The sequence below is a fragment of the Thalassophryne amazonica genome, chromosome 19, assembly GCF_902500255.1.
Source record: "Thalassophryne amazonica chromosome 19, fThaAma1.1, whole genome shotgun sequence".
Lineage (NCBI taxonomy): Eukaryota > Metazoa > Chordata > Actinopteri > Batrachoidiformes > Batrachoididae > Thalassophryne > Thalassophryne amazonica.
The window spans coordinates 9,418,861-9,438,989 of NC_047121.1; the positions used below are offsets into that span (position 1 = coordinate 9,418,861).

At 40.4% G+C, this 20,129-nt stretch overlaps 1 protein-coding gene across 3 annotated transcripts in view; it reads right to left on the reverse strand.

Annotated features, from left to right (window-relative positions):
• nol10 (nucleolar protein 10) overlaps nucleotides 1-11,627 on the reverse strand; it is a 70,096-nt gene extending 58,469 nt beyond the window's left edge. For all 3 annotated transcript variants that reach the window (XM_034159626.1, XM_034159624.1, XM_034159625.1), the window contains exons 1-7: nucleotides 11,460-11,627; nucleotides 10,510-10,555; nucleotides 10,316-10,414; nucleotides 7,555-7,632; nucleotides 7,436-7,473; nucleotides 1,781-1,917; nucleotides 1,622-1,687 (exon numbers count right to left, since the gene is read on the reverse strand). In XM_034159626.1, the coding sequence (XP_034015517.1) occupies nucleotides 1,622-1,687; nucleotides 1,781-1,917; nucleotides 7,436-7,473; nucleotides 7,555-7,632; nucleotides 10,316-10,414; nucleotides 10,510-10,555; nucleotides 11,460-11,525 (530 nt within the window). In that variant the 5' untranslated portion in view covers nucleotides 11,526-11,627. The remainder of the gene's footprint in view (nucleotides 1-1,621; nucleotides 1,688-1,780; nucleotides 1,918-7,435; nucleotides 7,474-7,554; nucleotides 7,633-10,315; nucleotides 10,415-10,509; nucleotides 10,556-11,459) is intronic.
• Nucleotides 11,628-20,129: the final 8,502 nt, after the last annotated feature.

Below are 20,129 nucleotides of genomic sequence, written 5' to 3' on the forward strand. Positions count from 1 at the left end.
GCCCGTCTGATAAGGATGCAGAACACAATGTGCTGTTGGGGGAAAAAAAAAAAAAAAAAAAAAAAAAAAAAAAAAGCATGCAAAATTGCACTAAAAACTGTGAAACTGCGAGGCCGCGAAAGGTGAACCACGTTATAGCAAAGGACCACTGTGTATTGTATGTATATATATATATATATATATATATATATATATATATATATATATATATATATATATATATACACGAGGTCTCTTAGATAATAAACCGACCCTTTTTTTTTTTTTTTAACTATATGGGTTCAAATGACGTGCGATCACACCAATCATGCTTGAACCCTCGTGCGCATGCATGAGTTTTTTTCCACGCGTGTCGGTGACGTCATTTCCCTGTGGACAGGCCTTGAGTGAGATGTGGTCCCGCCCTCTCGGCTGAATTCCTTTGTTTCACACGCTGCTCGAGACGGCGCGCGTTGCTTTATCAAAATTTTTTCTGGACCTGTGAGGAATATCCGAGTGGACACTATTCGAGAAATTAAGCTGGTTTTCGGTGAAAAGTTTAACGACTGATGAGAGATTATGGGGTGTTTCTGTCGCTGTAAGGACTTCCCACGGAGCGGGACGTCGCGCAGCGCTTCCAGGCGCCGTCGTCGGCCTGTTTCGAGCTGAAAACATCCTAATTTAAGGCTTAATTCACCCAGAACGTCGTGAGAGAACAGAGAAGATTCAGAAGAGGCTGGCATGAGGACTTTATGCGGACATTCCACTGTTTAAGGACATTTTTTAATGAAAGACGTGCTCGCAAATTCGCCGAGTCGTTTCCGTGACGACTCGGCAAATCTGTGTGCGCCGCGACAGGAAAAACACCTCCGTGTTGAAAACCATTTGTAAAATTCAGGCGGCTTTTGATGGCTTTCAACAAGTGAGTAACTGAGAAATTGTTTAACAGCTTGGGCATGTTCCAACTTTCCCGTTAAGGTTTCCAACGGAGGTGTTTTTCCTGTCGCGACCCCCCGCGGTCGGGTCCGGCCCGACATGCGACTCTGCCCGCACGTTCTTTCATTACAAAATGTCCGTTAACAATGGAATGTCCGAATAAGCTCCTCATGCCGACTTCTTCTGAAAGTTGTCTGTTCTCTGGCGACTTACTGGGTCAACAGAGCCTGAAATGTGGAAGTTTTCAACTTGAAAACTTTAGGACTTTTTGCCTCGAAGCGCAGATCGCCGTCAGGCACCGTGGGCTGTCCTTACGGTGACACTACCAGACCAAAATCTCTCAGCCATTAAAATTTTTACCGAAAACCAGCTGAATTTATCGAATGGTGTTCACTCAGTTGTGCCTTACAGTTTTGAAAAAATTTTGATCAAACAAAGCAGCAGTCTCTGAGCCATTCCTAAACAATGAAAAAAATCGACGAGAGGGTGGGCCACTCCTCACTCAAAGACTGCCCACAGGCGAATGACGTAACCGACAGGCGTGAAAAAACTCTCGCATGCCCACGAGGGTTCAAGCATGTCTGATGTACTCACACGTGATTCAAATCCGTATGGTTTTTGAAAAAAATAATAAGGTCGGATACTTTTCTAATAGACCTCGTATACACAAACACACACAGTTATTGGGTCACTTTGTTGTACTTACACAGCATCAGTCTGAAGTGAGTTAAGAAAGCGCCCTTGTTCCAGATTCAGTCTGAAAACCTCAGAGCTACACATCGGGTGAGAAACAGGGATGATGAATAAATAAAAATAATGACAATAACAATGAAGACTGAACAGCCAATATTCAACATGTTCTCACCTTGCTCCAACAAAAAAGAGGTCACAGGAAGGATAGTGATAAGAAAAGTCTCGCCCATACTTTGGAATGCGCGTCTTGTAGTAGTGTCCGTGCTGGGAGTGGAACTCTACGTAGCGGTCACAGTGCAGAAACACCAGCTACACAAAGACAAAAATAGATGAACTGGAGGTGTCTCCTAAAACACTGCAGTCAAACACCTGGCTACACAAGTGCAAGTGATATTTGGTAAGTACACAGTGAATAATCTGAGTGCAAATTAAGGGGCAGGATGTAAATGTCTCTTACGGTGCATCCAGAAAGCATTTACAGCGTTTCACTTTTTCCACATTTTTTATGTTACAGCCTTATTCCAAAATGGAGGAAATTCATTTGTTTCCACAAATTTCTACACACAATAACCCATAATGACAACATCAAAAACTTAGATTTGTGTGATTTTTCCAAATTTGCAAAAAATAAAAACCTAAGAAATCACATGCACATACGTTTTCGCAGCCTTTGCCATTGAGCTCAGGTGCCTCCTGTTTCCACTAATTATTGAGATGTTTCTGCAGCTTAATTGGAGCCCACCTGGGGTAAATTCAGTTGATTGGACATGATTTGGAAAAGCACACACCTGTCTACATATAAGATCCCACAGTTGACAGTCAGAGTACAAACGAAGCATGAAGTCAAAGGAATTGTCTGTAGACCTCTTCTTCTTTTTAAATAAATTTGCAAAAATTTCAAAAAAAACTTTTTCATGTTGTCTTTATGGGGTGTTGTGAGGGGGAAAATGATATTTTATACAGTGGGGGAAATAAGTATTTGATCCACTGTCAATTTTGCAGGTTTTGGAGATGGTGGTAATTTTTATCATTGGTACTTCAACTGTGAGAGACAGAATCTTAAAAAAAAAAAAAAAAAAAAAAAAAAAAAAAAAAAATCAGAAAATCACAATGTATGATTTTTAAATAATTAATTTGTATTTTATTGCATGAAATAAGTATTTGATCCCATACTAACCAGCAAGAATTCTTTCTCTCACAGACCTGTTAGTTTTTCTTTAAGAAGTCCTCTTATTCTGCACTCTTTACCTGTATTAACTGCACCTGCTTGAACTTGTTACCCATATTAATGACATCTGTTCACACATTCAATCAATCACACTCCAACCTGTCCACCACGACCAAGACCAAAGAGCTGTCTAAGGACACCAGGGACAAAACTGCAGACCTGCACAAGACTGGGATGGACTACAGGACAACAGGCAAGCAGCTTGGCGAGAAGACAAAAACTGTTATGATTATTTATTAGAAAGTGGATGAAACAAGAGGACCGTCAATCTCCCTCGGTCGAGGATTCCATGCAAGATCTTACCTCATGGAGTTAGGATGATTCAGAGAAAGCTCAGAACTACACAGGAGGACCTGGTCAGTGACCCAAAGACAGCTGGGACCACAGTCACAAAGATTACATTAGTAACAGATGATGCTGTCATGGTTTAAAATCCTGCAGGGCAGCAAGGTCCCCCTGTTCAATCAGCACATGTCCAGGCCCATTTGAGGTTTACCAGTGACCATCTGGATGATACAGAGGAGGCATGGGAGAAGGTCATGTGGTCAGATGAGACCAGAATAGAGCTTTTTGGAATCAACTCCACTTACCATGTTTAGAGGATGAGAACAACCCCAAGAAACCATCCCAACCATGTAGCATGGGGGTGGAAACATCATACTCTGGGGGTGCTCTTCTGTGAAGGGGACAGGACGACTGCACCATATTGAAGGGAGGATGGATGGAGTCATGTATTAAACAACCTCCTTCCCTCAGTAACAGCACTGAAGATGGGTCATGGCTGGGTCTTCCAGCATGACAATGACCCCAAACACACAGCCAGAGCAACTAAGGAGGGGCTCCGTAAGAAGCATTTCAAGGTCCTGGAGTGACCTGGCCAGTCTCCAGACCTGAACTCAAGAGAAAATCTTTGGAGGGAGCTGAAACTCCAAACATGAAAGATGGAGAAGATCTGTATGGAGGAGTGGACCAAAATCCCTGCTGCAGTGTGTGAAAACTTGGTCAAGAACTGTAATGGCAGACAAATGTTTCTGTACCAATTGTTAAGGTCTGTTTTTCTAGTGGATCAAATACTTATTTCACGCAATAAAATGCAAATTAATTATTTAAAAAATGTGATTTTCTGGATTTTTTTTTTTAGATTCTATCTCTCACTGTTGAAGTGTACCTACAATAAAAAATGCAGACCTCTCCATTCTTTGTAGGTGGAAAAACCTGCAAAATTGACAGTGAGTCAAATACTTATTTCCCCCACTATGTGTGTGTGTGTATATATATATATATATATATATATATATATATATATAAAATAAAGCATGATAACTGTTTGTAATCTTGTGTTTTGAAAACCTGCTCGCTGGAGCGTCAAGGCAGAGAGCAGAGCGTGTAGCACACTTTCATTTCAGAAAACCAGTCACTGAGTAGTGTGCGTGGGTACGTGCGTCAAGAGAGAGACAGAAAGAGGAGGAGACAGACGAAGGGAGGGAGAGTGCGTGCTGCTGGTGCTTCTACATAACTTGCCAGCTAAATAAATAAAACAAATGACGAAAACCTTTCAGTCAGTTGCGTTCGTGGTGAAACCTTTAACAGTATTTGCATATTGTTCTTTCTTTTACTGCATATGATAATTCATACTTAGAAAACAGAACTGAAGCGACATTCATTACACTTCAGAACGCACCTGCAGTTTGGCATTTTGACTTTTACTCAAATAACAGTATTTTTTCGAGTCATATGCTTCTTCACTGAAGTTTTCTTTAAAATGGTCTTAAAATATCATCTTGTCTCATTCTGTGAACCCAACATTGTGTACTGTCCTGTTTTATGAGCTGAGTATATCGTCACATCCGACTATTGACAGAAAGATAAAAATATAAACTGATGCCAATGTCAAAAAATGGGCCTATTCAATAAAAGACAGAGCAAAACGTTAAAAAACATGGGATGAATAATGGCCATCAAAAATGGCAGCCGTATTGAATTTTCAGGTGGCTAACATTTTCATTTGAATTAGTAGCCTATCAGGTACACACATGCAAAACTTGATGCTTGCATGACAATCTGACCTTTTTGTACAATCTATCCCTCTAATGGAGTTATTCCACAGTGCATCGTTTCTTCCCGTTTAATCCCGAATAGCAAACAGGGACATGTTTGGAAGCATCATAGTAACTTCTTGATCCATCTATGTCAATCTAGTGCAGTAGATAAGAGAATATTTAGAGAGGAATCCTGCAAATGGTGATAAAAGCATCAAATTCGGCAGAAATACTCCTCAGACAATTCTCTTTTGAAAAAAACAATTGGCCACTTGAATTTTCAGTTGGCGTTCAGGTCGAAGTCAACTTAAGAATTACATAGGAGTCAAAATTAAAAGATGCTCCAATCATATTGAAACCTATGCCACATTATTTGCCTGATCATAAAGATTCCAAAAAGGTATAGTTTGGACGGTCTGTATTTGAATTCTATGGAGTTATGGGATAAAAACAGCAAGAATGGTGACAAAGGTCAGTGTCGGTTTGTACAGGGGTCAAAAGTTAAAGTTGCTCCAATTTTGGTAAAAAGTGATGCAAATTACTAGTTGAGTTAACACGGTTTTAAAAAAAGAATAGTTTGGACCATGTATCATCCTTACTTATCATGTTACAGGGTAACATATGTCATGTCATAGAATCCAATAGAAGTAGACCTTGTTTGACATTTACTTTGGAGACCAAGCATTCAACACTGTCAAAACTATTCCATTTATTAATCCTATTAGCTCAACCAATAATTTGCATCACTTTTTACCAAAATTGGAGCAACTTTAACTTTTGACCGCTGTACAAAATGAAACTGAGCTTTATCACCATTCTTGCTGTTTTTTATCCCATAACTCCACAGAATTCAGTCACAGATAGTCCAAACTATACCTTTTTGGAATCTTTATGATCAGGCAAATAATATGGAATATTTTTCAATACGATTGGAGCATCTTTTAATTTTGACCTCTGTGTAATTCTTCAATTGACCCCGACCTGACCGACTGAAGAGTCAAGTTGCCAATCTTTTTTTCAAAAGAGGAGTGTCTCAGGAGTATTTCTACCGAATTTGATGCTTTTAATCACCATTTGCATGATTGTTTCAGTTATCTGCTGCACTAATCTTGAGGACACTGTGTATACATAGTAGCCATCATTGCAACCAAATATTTTTAATCTGGCTCAAATTTTTAAATTGTTTAAAAAGTCCGTCATGATTTGCAAAATCGTCTCTAGCGCGTGGTAACGTCCAGGTGTTCAAAGTCAGCTTCAATCACGTTCAGATGTCTTTAAACGAGGTACATCTTGAAACTTGTATGATCATGCTCCATCTGGGTACAAATTTGAAATACAAGCAGCACTTTTGCTGGTTCTTGCCGGTTCCGCAGCTCCTTGCTTTCATTTTTGGGCGGGTTGCCAGGTCTGCATTTTATAAGCCAGCATGTTAAGAGGCAAGCCTGTTGAAGCCATTTCATCCTGTTTTTGCACTTTTTTGGGATTGTGGGCAAGTGTAATACAAAGGCACCCCGTGGAATAGGGGCATTAGAGTTTACAGAAACATGAATGTGACCGTCTTTTTAACTGGTTACATCACTGTGGTAAATCAGGAGATGAAATATCCCCCAGTCCCCACAAATCAGTAATACAAAGTGTCAGTGATCACCCAAGTACACCCTTATGCTAAATATGAATGAAAATGGTCAACTGGTTCTTGAAATATTGCGCTAATGAGCAAACACGGACAGACAGACATGCTGATCGCTATATCCCCCGTAGTTCATAACGGGAGGATAAAAAACTGCAGGAGCTCCATTTACAGTACTGATTGGTCTTTTATCACACTTACCATGGTGTTGATATTCTACACTGGAACCTGGTAATGGTGCAGCTGGTTATTTGTGGGATGGGACTTTGTCTCTCTTGGTGTTTGCTGCACATAACATTCAACCTATAAATTGCTTTCACTTTGATTCGGCCAAAAACGTATTTCCACTTAACCTACATTATGGGACACAGTCAGAGCCAAACTCTAACTGTAAATACATTATTTCAGTGTAGTATTTTTTAAATGTGCTGCATCAGGTATAAAGTTACAGAGCTCTGAGAGCAGGGGGCAACGAGAGTTCATTGAGTGGTAAAAAGAAATATATTAATAGTTAATATATAAATATATTAACTTACAAACTACACAATCAGCAACTTTTTTCTGCCAACATTGCTCTCTCACCTTATTTGCAGCAACAGTGTTGCCTTTAGCTATAATGACATCTTTACAGCACTGCATAATAACAACCTGGTCCACACGCCTGAAATATGCAACACATAACTAACTTTTTTGCAGAAGAGTGAAAAGCAAGCAAATATAAGACACTGTGCTTAATTTATGGTCTATGACATTGAATAGGCTGGATCAGCTCAGCCTCTGTGCTTCACATGACAGCATTTGGTTAAAGGATGGCACCAATATACGCCGTTTTCAAAGTCAGAAACATCACTAATCCAAGTTCACAGACGAACAGTCAGTAAAGGTTTTGCGTTGAAGAGCACACATCACATCCGCTCTCAGGGTTCTTACCTTGGAGTAGTCATCAGACAGGATGTCAAAAGCGACAACTTGGAGGGAGAAGACAGACAGGTCAAATTCAGTCGTCCATAGCCGTACACACAAACAAACAGATGTGTTTATTGACTCACCTTCTGAATCCAGGCAACGCTCAAACTTCAGAGATAGCTGGTAGGTGTCATAGCAGCGAATTCTGGGTTTATAAGTACCTGCAGTTCAGGAAAAATGGAACAATATCACAAATTATCATTTTGGTCCGATATATAGCGCCTTGAAAGAGTATTTGGCCCCTTGGTATTTTACACATTTTAATTTATTTATACCAATTCAAATACAAAAAGTAAATCAGGCCTCTCAATATAAAAGAAATTCTGAAATTATTCTCCTTAAACTCAACACAAATCTCTACAACTTGATTTAAATGAAATAAAAAATATAAAAGCCAAGATGACGGGTTGCATAAGCAATGGTCTCATTTGGTGTAACATGTGAATCATCTGCTTTACTGGCAGTTTTCTTCAGACAAGTCAAGGGATGAATACATGAACATTTACAAGTCACTGAATATGTCTTGGACTTTATTTGCACCAATTATGAAAAAATACGAACAGTATGGCACGCTATGGTAAATCTATGTGGAGTAGACAGCTCTAAAAAACTGAGTGACTGTACAAGAAGGTGAAGAGTGAGGAAAGCCACCAAGACACCTGGATAACTCAGAAGAAGTTATAGGCTTCTGTGGCTGTGATGGAAAAAAACTGTACGTGTACTTAGTGCATGTTTTGCATTTTGTATCTCAGTTATACAGCTTCATGATGAAGTGATATAGAGGAGAATTTTCTGTCAACAAAACACATCAAATCTCGACTTGTATCTCAGATGTACCTTCTGGCAAACTGTAGCAGAACTTTCAGGTCTTCTTTTTAAGAAAATCCTCCTCTCCACCACTTCATTGGGAAGCTGCATATGGTGCATGCAGAAAGTATTCACAGCATTTCACGTTTTCCACATTTTGTTATGGTGCAGCCTTATTCCAAAATAGAGTAAATTCATTTTTTTCCTCTCAAAATTCTACTCACAACACCCCACAGTGACAACATGAAAAGTTTTTTTTTTTTTTTATTATTTTTGCAAACTTATTAAAAAAAATAAAGTAAGAAATCACACGTACATAAGTATTCACACCCTTTGCTCAATACTTTGTTGATGCACCTTTGGCAGCAATTATGGTACCGGCAGGTCTTGTGCAAAGGGAGGACAGCGCGCTGGCTTCGGCAGCACCTTTGGAGACAAATACAGCTTCAAGTCTTCATGAATATGATGCCACAAGCTTGGTGCAACTATCTTTGGGCAGTTTTGCCCATTCCTCTTTGCAGCGCCTCTCAAGCTCCATCAGGTTGGATGGGGAGCGTCGGTGCACAAACATTTTCAGATCTCTCCAGAGATGTTCAACGAGATTCAGGTCTGGGCTCTGTCTGGGCCACTCAAGGACATTCACAGAGTTGTCCTGAAGCCACTCCTTTGATATCTTGGCTGTGTGCTTAGGGTCACTGTTTTGCTGAAAGATGAACCGTCACCCCAGTCTGAGGTCAAGAGCGATCTGGAGCAGGTTTTCATCCAGGATGTCTCTGTACATTGCTGCATTCATCTTTCCCTCAATCCTAACGAGTCTCCCAGTTCCTGCTGCTGAAAAACATCCCACCACCACGCTTCACTGTAGGGATGGTGCCTGGTTTCCTCCAAACATGACACCTGGCGTTCACGCCAAAGAGTTCAATCGTTGTCTCATCAGACCAGAGAATTTTGTTTCTCATGGTCTGAGAGTCCTTCAGGTGCCTTTTGGCAAACTCCAGGCAGGCTGCCATGTGCCTTTTACTAAGGAGTGGCTTCTGTCTGGCCACTCAACCATACAGGCCTGATTGGTGGATTGCTGCAGAGATGGTTGTCCTGGAAGTTTCTACTCTCCACAGAGGAATGCTGGAGCTCTGACAGAGTGACCATCAGGTTCTTGGTCACCTCCCGAATACTTAGTTTAGACGGGCGGCCAGGTCTTAGAAGAGTCCTGATGGAGCTGAACGTCTTCCATTTATGGATGATGGAGGCCACTGTGTTCACTGGGACATTCAAAGCAGCAGAAATGTTTCTGTACCTTTCCCCAGATTTGTGCCTTGAGACAATCCTGTCTCAAGAGTCTATAGACAATTCCTTTGACTTCATACTTTTTGTTTGAGCTCTGACATGTACTGTCAACTGTGGGACCTTATATGTAGACAAGTGTGTGTCTTTCCAAATCATGTTCAATCAACTGAATTTACACCAGGTGGACTCCAACTAAGCTGTAGAAACATCTCAAAGAAAACAGGAGGCACCTGAGCTCAGTTTTGAGCTTCATGGCAAAGACTGTGAACACTTATGTACATGTGATTTCTTAGTTTTTTATTTTTAATAAATTTGCAAAAAACTCAAAAACATGTTTCACATTGTCATTATGGGGTATTGTGTGTCCAATTTTCTGGGAAAAATGAATTTCAGCCATTTTGGAATAAGGCTGTGATATAAAACGTGGGAAAAATGAAATGTGAATATTTTCTGGATGCACTGTAAATGGTGATGCAAAATGTCAAATTTGCACTGTGCACCATTTCTCCAATCACAGCCACAGAAGCTTAGAACTTAGTCTGGGTTGTCTCAGTGTCTTGGTGCTTTTCCTCACTCATCTCCTTCTTGCACAGTAACTCTGAGAACTGTCTACTCCATACAGATTTACCAAAGAGTACAGTACTGTTTTGTATGAAATACCAAGGGGCCGAATACAAGCCAGTGGGTGACAGTAAGACACCGGAATCATCTTAAAAACCAATCAAACACGCTGATGTGCAGAGCCCCTGCTACCTGTTGCTAGGATGAACTGCCCGTCTCTGGACACTTTGATCGAGGTGGAGACTGACGGCATTTCAAAGTCCTGAATAAGCTCGATTCTGCGCTGGATGTCTACAAGTGAAGGTAATTAAGAAGCAAATTCATATATGCATTTTTTAGCAAATTTACCAGCTGGTGGGGGTGAAAGTTAGCACACGTCAACTCACCAACATCACTCTTTTGTAGCTGCCTCTTTTTCCGATCTGACAGCCACTGCAGGTAAGAAGAGAGGGGGGATGTGGAGGAGAGGTGAGCGCATTCAGCACACAGAGTTGTTTATACATTTTGGTTCCGAACTTGTGCAAAATGTGGCTTCTCTTTTAGTGTTTCACATTGTGCTTCCATCTGCTGTTGGGATGCAAGCTTAGCTTAGGAGGTTCTGACAGGGATATGCAAATATTCGATGCAATATAAGAAAGTTAACCAACTTCTAAGTTACTGTAACCAGTCTGTGGGTTCCGAGAACACATCGGTGCCACTGGTACCGAGGTTGTGTGGTTCCGAGGTCTCCAGACACCCTAAATTCTCTTCATAGGTAGCACAGTCTTGTTAGGGTAGGAGTTATGGTTAGGGGTTATTGTTATGGTTAGAATTAATGGTTGTGGTTAATGTAGTTTTTGAATGTATCAATACATGTCCAAGCCTTATGATCACGTCACCTTTAGCGACCAATGAGCGAGAAGCATGCACTAATAGAATCACTATACTGTCATTATGACTACAGCTACATACGTCTGGAATTGTGCATTATCAACGCGGCTACACAGCCACTTCGTTTCTCAAGAAAGAAAGGATTCGCTGCAAGAAACAGTGCTGGTTGTGATCAAATCAGCGAGGTGGCGGTTAGGATCAGAAGCAAAAACACGAAGTCGAAGGAGAAACGAAATGAGACGAAAGCCACCAGTGATTTCTGTCTACATGCAGGCAGATCAGCGGAACCACATGTAAGTCTAAACATAACAAGAACTCAATAGATGGGACTTCTGGAGGACGTTATGTTGTGGAATAACAAATTTAAAAACAACAAACACAGTAAGATGAGTTCTCTTGTCGCAGCTATCTGAGCTAGCAAGCTAACCCCATTCAAAGTAAACAACAGCAAAGTTAAACTTCTCACCTCTGGGAGAGACTTTCCGTAGCTTAAATTGTAGATTTTCACATCGTTCACACTGGATATCTGCATTGTAACTACAGATAAAGCCTTTGCCAACACATAACTTGCTCACACTGCAAACTCGACACGTTCTTTCAAAACAGGATGTGCGCCTTCAGAAAACAGTCCGGGTAGAAATACGGAACAATCGAAATATAGACCTATGTACGGAACCATTGTGTGGAACCCACGACTCCCCTCAAACCTTTTAGAAATAAATGAAAAGCTAATAAATATATCAGATTCTACAGTAATTATTAATAAGTGGAATGTCTGACCGCTTTTCGTCTTTACGAATACACAGTGTTGCTGTGACTACAGTCAGGTCCATAAGTATTTGGACAGTGCCTCAATACATCATCATGACCAATTAGAATGACCAAAAAACAGTTCTACCTCCAAACTTCACGAGTGTGGTGTTTTGGGGCTGATGTGTAGGACTATTTATGGTGTGTATTAGGTGTAACCAATATAAATTAAAACAACATTTAATTAAATATGAAATGGTATTAAGTACCTTGAAAGGGGCAGCACCTGCAAGTGTTGGAAAAGCTGAAATTAATAAGTTCTGGACACGATTGATTTTCTAAGCCTGTATATCCCATCGATGGGAAATATCACTTTTTATTTGTGAGATACTGACAAGCCAAAATGAGGCAGGTGGTAGGGTTAAACATCTGTCAGGATGAACAGGACACAAGACAAAGAACTGGCTTAATATTCACAGATTGATTTACATATGTACAGGAACAAACAAACAGACTGAGATTTTGACAATATGGGTAATGATTAATAGTTTTATTACTGAGAAGATACATTGATGATGAGACATGAAAGAAATAAAAGAACAAAATACAAAAATAGTAGAGAAGCTTGAATCTTCGACTGGACTGGCTTACTTGATGCGAGGATGTTTCACTTCTAATTGCAGAAGCTTCCTCAGTTAAAATTCTTGCTCTGGTAGTCTGACTTCTGTCTTGACTCTTGTAGAGACGAATAACAAAAGCCAGCAAAAGCTGGAGTTATTAAACCTAACCAGAACCCTCCTACAGAGATTCAGACTGCTATTGGCTAGTGACTAACAATTGCTCTAATTAGCACCTATTGTGCTCTAGTTAGCACCCTCCTAATGACAGGGCAGCTGTCCCTCCTAACGATGGGACTGATGTCTCTCCTGACAATTCTCCTGATGACGTGAATGACTCATTACCATGAAGAAAAAACTGAAACTGCTTTGACCTGTGTACCCCATTGTAAATAGCTTCCTTGTCCTCAAAAGTGTGGTTAGTGTCTTTAAGGTGGAGATGAACTGCAGACTGAGGTCCACCGGTGCCCTCTCTGCGGTGCTGGTATAGCCTTTTGTGCATGGCTGCTTAGTCTCACATATGTAGTGTTCATTACAGTTTTCCTGACATCTGATAGAATACACCACATTGCTCTGTTTGTAACTAGGGATCCTGTCCTTAGGGTGAACTAATTTCTGTCTCAAGGTGTTAACATGTTTAAAGTAAACTGGGATTCTGTGCTGTCTGAAGATCCTCTGTAGTTTTTTCTGGGGTCAGCTAGCTGGGGTCAGCTCTAGGATATGAAATTTCTCTGTATGAAATTAGAAATTGATGTGTCTTAGGATGTAAATGTGATGGACATGTGCGCAAAATGTGTATTTCCATGTTTCTGAGCATGGGAAACCCATTTCTGATGAGTCCAAGTGACACAGAGGTCAAAAACTGTCACTCTTAGGGGTCAAAGGTCAAGGTCACTTGAAAAGATCCCACATTTTGGTCAATCTAAATATATAATGTACAGCTTCTTTGTATTTTAGCAAACAATGCCATGTTATCCATCACCCAAACTGAAAATATAGTTTCTTGTTCATTTTCTTTCATTTAGTGTATTGTCCTTACAATATCTATGCTATCTAATCTAAATAATAGGCATAGTTTGGAGGCACAGTCAGACTTTTTTTTCCATACCATGCATCATACCATGCAGAGGTGAACATGTTCTACAAAATTTTCCCACACACATTAGCTTGTCAGAAACCACTGTTGGCTATGTTGAAGCTGTATTAACTGATGGTGCTACATGCTCAAGCCAGGCACTGCTCAAACGTTTCAGGACTATGCTGACAGTGTTTTTATACCATACATAGTATCACAGTTGACAGGCACAAGACGCATGGACATTGTTTGGGATGTGTACCAAACAAATAGCCTAAATCAAATCAAATCAATTTTATTTATATAGCGCCAAATCACAACAACAGTTGCCCCAAGGCGCTTTATATTGCAAGGCAAAAGCCATACAATAATTACAGAAAAACCCCAACGGTCAAAACGACAGTTGGCGACAGTGGTAAGGAAAAACTCCCTTTTAACAGGTAGAAACCTCCAGCAGAACCAGGCTCAGGGAGGGACCTGAAAGCTGAAGGCTCTGCCTCCCATTCTACTCTTAAAAACCCTAGGAACTACAAGTAAGCCTGCAGTCTGAGAGTGAGGCGCTCTATTGGGGTGATATGATACTAAGAGGTTCCTAAGATAAGATGGGACCTGATTATTCAAAACCTTATAAGTAAGAAGAAGAATTTTAAATTCTATTCTACAATTAACAGGAAGCCAATGAAGAGAGGCCAATATGGGTGAGATATGCTCTCTCCTTCTAGTCCCCGTCAGTACTCTCGCTGCAGCATTTTGAATTAACTGAAGGCTTTTCAGGGAACTTTTAGGACAACCTGATAATAATGAATTACAATAGTCCAGCCTAGAGGAAATAAATGCATGAATTAGTTTTTCAGCATCACTCTGAGACAAGACCTTTCTAATTTTAGAGATATTGCACAAATGTAAAAAAGCAGTCCTACATATTTGCTTAATATGCGCATTGAAGGACATATCCTGATCAAAAATAACTCCAAGATTTCTCACAGTATTACTGGAGGTCAGGGTAATGCCATCCAGAGTAAGGATCTGGTTAGACACCATGTTTCTAAGATTTGTGGGGCCAAGTACAATAACTTTAGTTTTATCTGAGTTTAAAAGCAGGAAATTAGAGGTCATCCATGTCTTTATGTCTGTAAGACAATCCTGCAGTTTAACTAATTGGTGTGTGTCCTCTGGCTTCATGGATAGATAAAGCTGGGTATCATCTGCGTAACAATGAAAATTTAAGCAATGCTTTCTAATAATACTACCTAAGGGAAGTATGTATAAAGTGAAAAAAATTGGTCCTAGCACAGAACCTTGTGGAACTCCATAATTAACCTTAGTCTGTGAAGAAGATTCCCCATTTACATGAACAAACTGTAATCTGTTAGATAAATATGATTCAAACCACCGCAGCGCAGTGCCTTTAATAGCTATGGCATGCTCTAATCTCTGTAATAAAATTTTATGGTCAACAGTATCAAAAGCAGCACTGAGGTCTAACAGGACAAGCACAGAGATGAGTCCACTGTCTGAGGCCATAAGAAGATCATTTGTAACCTTCACTAATGCTGTTTCTGTACTATGATGAATTCTAAAACCTGACTGAAACTCTTCAAATAGACCATTCCTCTGCAGATGATCAGTTAGCTGTTTTACAACTACCCTTTCAAGAATTTTTGAGAGAAAAGGAAGGTTGGAGATTGGCCTATAATTAGCTAAGATAGCTGGGTCAAGTGATGGCTTTTTAAGTAATGGTTTAATTACTGCCACCTTAAAAGCCTGTGGTACATAGCCAACTAATAAAGATAGATTGATCATATTTAAGATTGAAGCATTAATTAATGGTAGGGCTTCCTTGAGCAGCCTGGTAGGAATGGGGTCTAATAAACATAAAATAATAGACTAAAAGCCATGACAAGACATAGGAGAGGAAAGGGAACTCGGAGAAGAGTGGAACCAGGCACTCTGATGCCAAAGAATTGGAAAGATTTCTTGTCTGTGGAGGAAAACAAAACTGAGCTATTTCAGTTTCTCTCTATTCAAGTGGTTAATACTCCATTACATCTAGACAAAGAAGTGTATGCCACAAACAATAATACTGTTCTCCTGGGGGTTGGGACGTGGAGTCTCGTGTGTCCATGCACTCATGATGAAGCTGATACTCGTCTCTTTCTTCATGTGGTGGATGCAGCCAAGGGAACCAAGAAAATGATGTGATGTGGTCATCTTGGCAGTGGATGTCTTCAAGAAAGTCAATCTGGAGGAAATGTGGATTGCTTTTGGAGATGGTAGCGGTTTCTGTTATATAGCCATTCACAAGGTGGTTGCTGCACTGGGTCCTTCCACTAGTTCTGCACCTCGAGCATTTCATTCTTTTACTGGCTGTGATACAACTTCTTCATTCTGTGGCTGTGGTAAAAAGACTGCCTGGGATACATGGTGTGTATATCCAGAGGTTACAGAGGCTTTCCATGAAAGAGTTGAGTGATCTTTCCTTGTCTCAGCTTGAACGTTTTGTTGTACTGATGATACTTTTCACAGAGAGGTCAAGATCACTGGAAAACATCCCCCCGACACAAGATGCTTTGAGACAACGCATCAAAAGAGCAATGTACCAAGCTAACATATGGAACCTTGCCTTGGTTCCTCCACCACATTTGCCCAGTCCCTCAGACTGGGGATGGATTGACACCGATGTTGGTTGGCAGCCACTTTGGACAACTCTCCCTGCAGCATCACAGGTTGCTATGAACTTGTGTACTGTGGTTGCAAAAAGGGCTGTGTTGGACACTGTAAATGTAAAAAAGCCGGAATTAAAATGCACAACACTGTGCACATGTTCTGGTGACTGCAGTGTCTAAAACATTGTTCACTAGTTCTACTAGTTCACAATGCTAACTGTTTGATGTGATGTAAGCGAGCGTGTTTGAAGCGGAGATCACAGAGAATGGTGTCCGCTTCCACCCATCATCTTACGGGCTCCTCCTGAATTATGTTTAGAAAACAACATTTATGCTGACACATGTTGTGGACACACCAAGTTGTAAACCTTCTTATGAGTTATGACTTATGAAGGTAGTTGTAAAACAGCTAACTGATCATCTGCAGAGGAATGGTCTATTTGAAGAGTTTCAGTCAGGTTTTAGAATTCATCATAGTACAGAAACAGCATTAGTGAAGGTTACAAATGATCTTCTTATGGCCTCAGACAGTGGACTTATCTCTGTGCTTGTTCTGTTAGACCTCAGTGCTGCTTTTGATACTGTTGACCATAAAATTTTATTACAGAGATTAGAGCATGTCATAGGTATTAAAGGCACTGCGCTGCGGTGGTTTGAATCATATTTATCTAATAGATTACAATTTGTTCATGTAAATGGGGAATCTTCTTCACAGACCAAGGTTAATTATGGAGTTCCACAAGGTTCTGTGCTAGGACCAATTTTATTCAATTTATACATGCTTCCCTTAGGCAGTATTATTAGACGGCATTGCTTAAATTTTCATTGTTACGCAGATGATACCCAGCTTTATCTATCCATGAAGCCAGAGGACACACACCAATTAGCTAAACTGCAGGATTGTCTTACAGACATAAAGACATGGATGACCTCTAATTTCCTGCTTTTAAACTCAGATAAAACTGAAGTTATTGTACTTGGCCCCACAAATCTTAGAAACATGGTGTCTAACCAGATCCTTACTCTGGATGGCATTACCCTGACCTCCAGTAATACTGTGAGAAATCTTGGAGTCATTTTTGATCAGGATATGTCATTCAAAGCGCATATTAAACAAATATGTAGGACTGCTTTTTTGCATTTATGCAATATCTCTAAAATTAGAAAGGTCTTGTCTCAGAGTGATGCTGAAAAACTAATTCATGCATTTATTTCCTCTAGGCTGGACTATTGTAATTCATTATTATCAGGTTGTCCTAAAAGTTCCCTGAAAAGCCTTCAGTTAATTCAAAATGCTGCAGCTAGAGTACTAACGGGGACTAGAAGGAGAGAGCATATCTCACCCATATTGGCCTCTCTTCATTGGCTTCCTGTTAATTCTAGAATAGAATTTAAAATTCTTCTTCTTACTTATAAGGTTTTGAATAATCAGGTCCCATCTTATCTTAGGGACCTCATAGTACCATATCACCCCAGCTTTCAGGCTCCTCTCCTGTGGAACCAGCTCCCAATTCAGATCAGGGAGACAGACACCCTCTCTACTTTTATGATTAGGCTTAAAACTTTCCTTTTTGCTAAAGCTTATAGTTAGGGCTGGATCAGGTGACCCTGAACCATCCCTTAGTTATGCTGCTATAGACTTAGACTGCTGGGGGGTTCCCATGATGCACTGAGTGTTTCTTTCTCTTTTTGCTCTGTATGCACCACTCTGCATTTAATCATTAGTGATTGATCTCTGCTCCCCTCCACAGCATGTCTTTTTCCTGGTTCTCTCCCTCAGCCCCAACCAGTCCCAGCAGAGGACTGCCCCTCCCTGAACCTGGTTCTGCTGGAGGTTTCTTCCTGTTAAAAGGGAGTTTTTCCTTCCCACTGTCACCCAGTGCTTGCTCACAGGGGGTTGTTTTGACCGTTGGGGTTTTTACGTAATTATTGTATGGCCTTGCCTTACATTATAAAGTGCCTTGGGGCAACTGTTTGTTGTGATTTGGCGCTATATAAATAAAATTGATTGATTGATTGATTGATGAGTTCAAGTTTGTTTTTTCTGACATGTTGAGGTTCCGCCTTTATTTTTTGTGCATTTTTGTTGTATCCATGTTCATAGGTCTATTCTTTTGCCTGGTTCATTTTTGCATGTAATTGGTTGATAAAACACAAAGGAGCTGTATATTTATATTGACCAAAATGTGGGATCTTTTCAAGCAACCTTGACCTTTGATCCCTGAGAGTGACTGTTATTAACTTCTGGGGGTATTGGACATATCAGAAATGAGTTTTTCATGCTCAGAAACATAGAAATATACATTTAGTTTTCATGTCCATCACATTTAGATACTAAGTCACATCACTTTCTAATTTAAAACATAGTTGACTCCAGGGGTCAAACTGCAAATGCCTCAACATCTTAAATCTGTTGGGAAGGTGTCGTAGCACGGACCCACAACAGGGGGCGCAAAGGAACGGACAATGAATAAGCCAATAAGTAACAATTTAATGTTGTGACAACACACAACTAAACACACAAAATATATATAGTCAATTAACACCAGCTGACGTGTGGGCAGGCTCGAAGATAGAAGACCCCCGACGAGAGATGAGCCGCGTCCCACACGGCTTCCACCACCAACGGCCTGAAGAACACCGGAGCCGCCAAGTCCCGAGTCCCCAGGTGGCCTCTGTCTTAAGCTGTCGACCCTGGTACTGCTGGCAGAAAACAAGACAGGATGGATGAGTGTGAAGTCGCACACTCAGTAATCCACAGTCTGCACTCAGTTAGGAGGGAGCACCTCCACCTCCAATCACACACTCATGCAGCTCCTGTTTAACCACTTATCTGGTTTGGGGTGTGAGGCGAAGCCGTCGCTGATCACACCAAACGCCAATCCCACAGATAAGGACAAACACCACAGGATAACGACTGCAAAAGAAGTTCAGATTATCACTCAACGATTTGAGTCAGCAGAGAAAATTACCTCTTCGGTAGTTGATTTCTTGGCGGGGAGGTGGAGTTGCAGTCCAGCTTATATAGTGGTGTAGATGAGTGACAGCTGTCACTTCTTCTGGGTCTGGCGCCCTCCCGTGCTTGGAGCCCGCACTCCAAGCAGGGCGCCCTCTGGTGGTGGTGGGCCAGCAGTACCTCCTCTTCAGCGGCCCACATAACAAAATCAAAGCTTATGTCATCAAGAGCAAATCCTGAAAGTTTCATGCTTCTTTCATTTTGTGCACAGTTCTTATGATAATCACAGTTTAACAGCCCCACTATTAAGGAGGTTACAGATCTCATGCAACAGTTTCTTTCCACAGGTCATCACACTGAAGAACAATTTAACCTGCCAAAAAAACTCACTAATTCATACATCTCATGTACAACTTAACTTCAGTGTGTTGTCTGTTTCACACATTTTTTTCCTCTTATTGCACATTTTATTTTACACATTGCACATTTCATTTGCACATTTTTTACTGTGATTTATTCAGTATTTAGTGTATATTTATACATGCTGCACAGAATGCAGCTCAAACCAAAGTTAAAGTCTGTGTATTCTCTGGATACTTGGCGAATAAAAGCTATTCTGATTCTGATTCTTTTTCAGGCAATGTGGGACTCTAAACAGTGATTCTGTAGCAGTGTTGCCACAGTTACTTTGAAAAGTTACTGTTACTTTTTAGTTACTTTATACAGTTACTTCATTAGGAGCTGCCGACAACTTGTAATTAACATGTAAAGTAACAGTAACTAAGGTAACTAGTAATCTCACTTGATTAAGTAACTCATCAGCAATGTAACTAATAGTTACTTTTCTGAGAACTCAATCTTAAAAATAACCAACTTAGATTACTAGTTACTTTATTAGTTACACTGAGCAGCTGTTGATGTTTTTTTTGTTTTTTTTACCTCGGCCAACAAAGTTGGGTGGAGGTTGTGTTTCCAACCATGTTTGTTTGTTTGTTTGTGAACAGCCTGCAAACCACAATTTTTTATATATCATTATGAAATTTTAACACAGGATTCATATCCCAATAGTCAA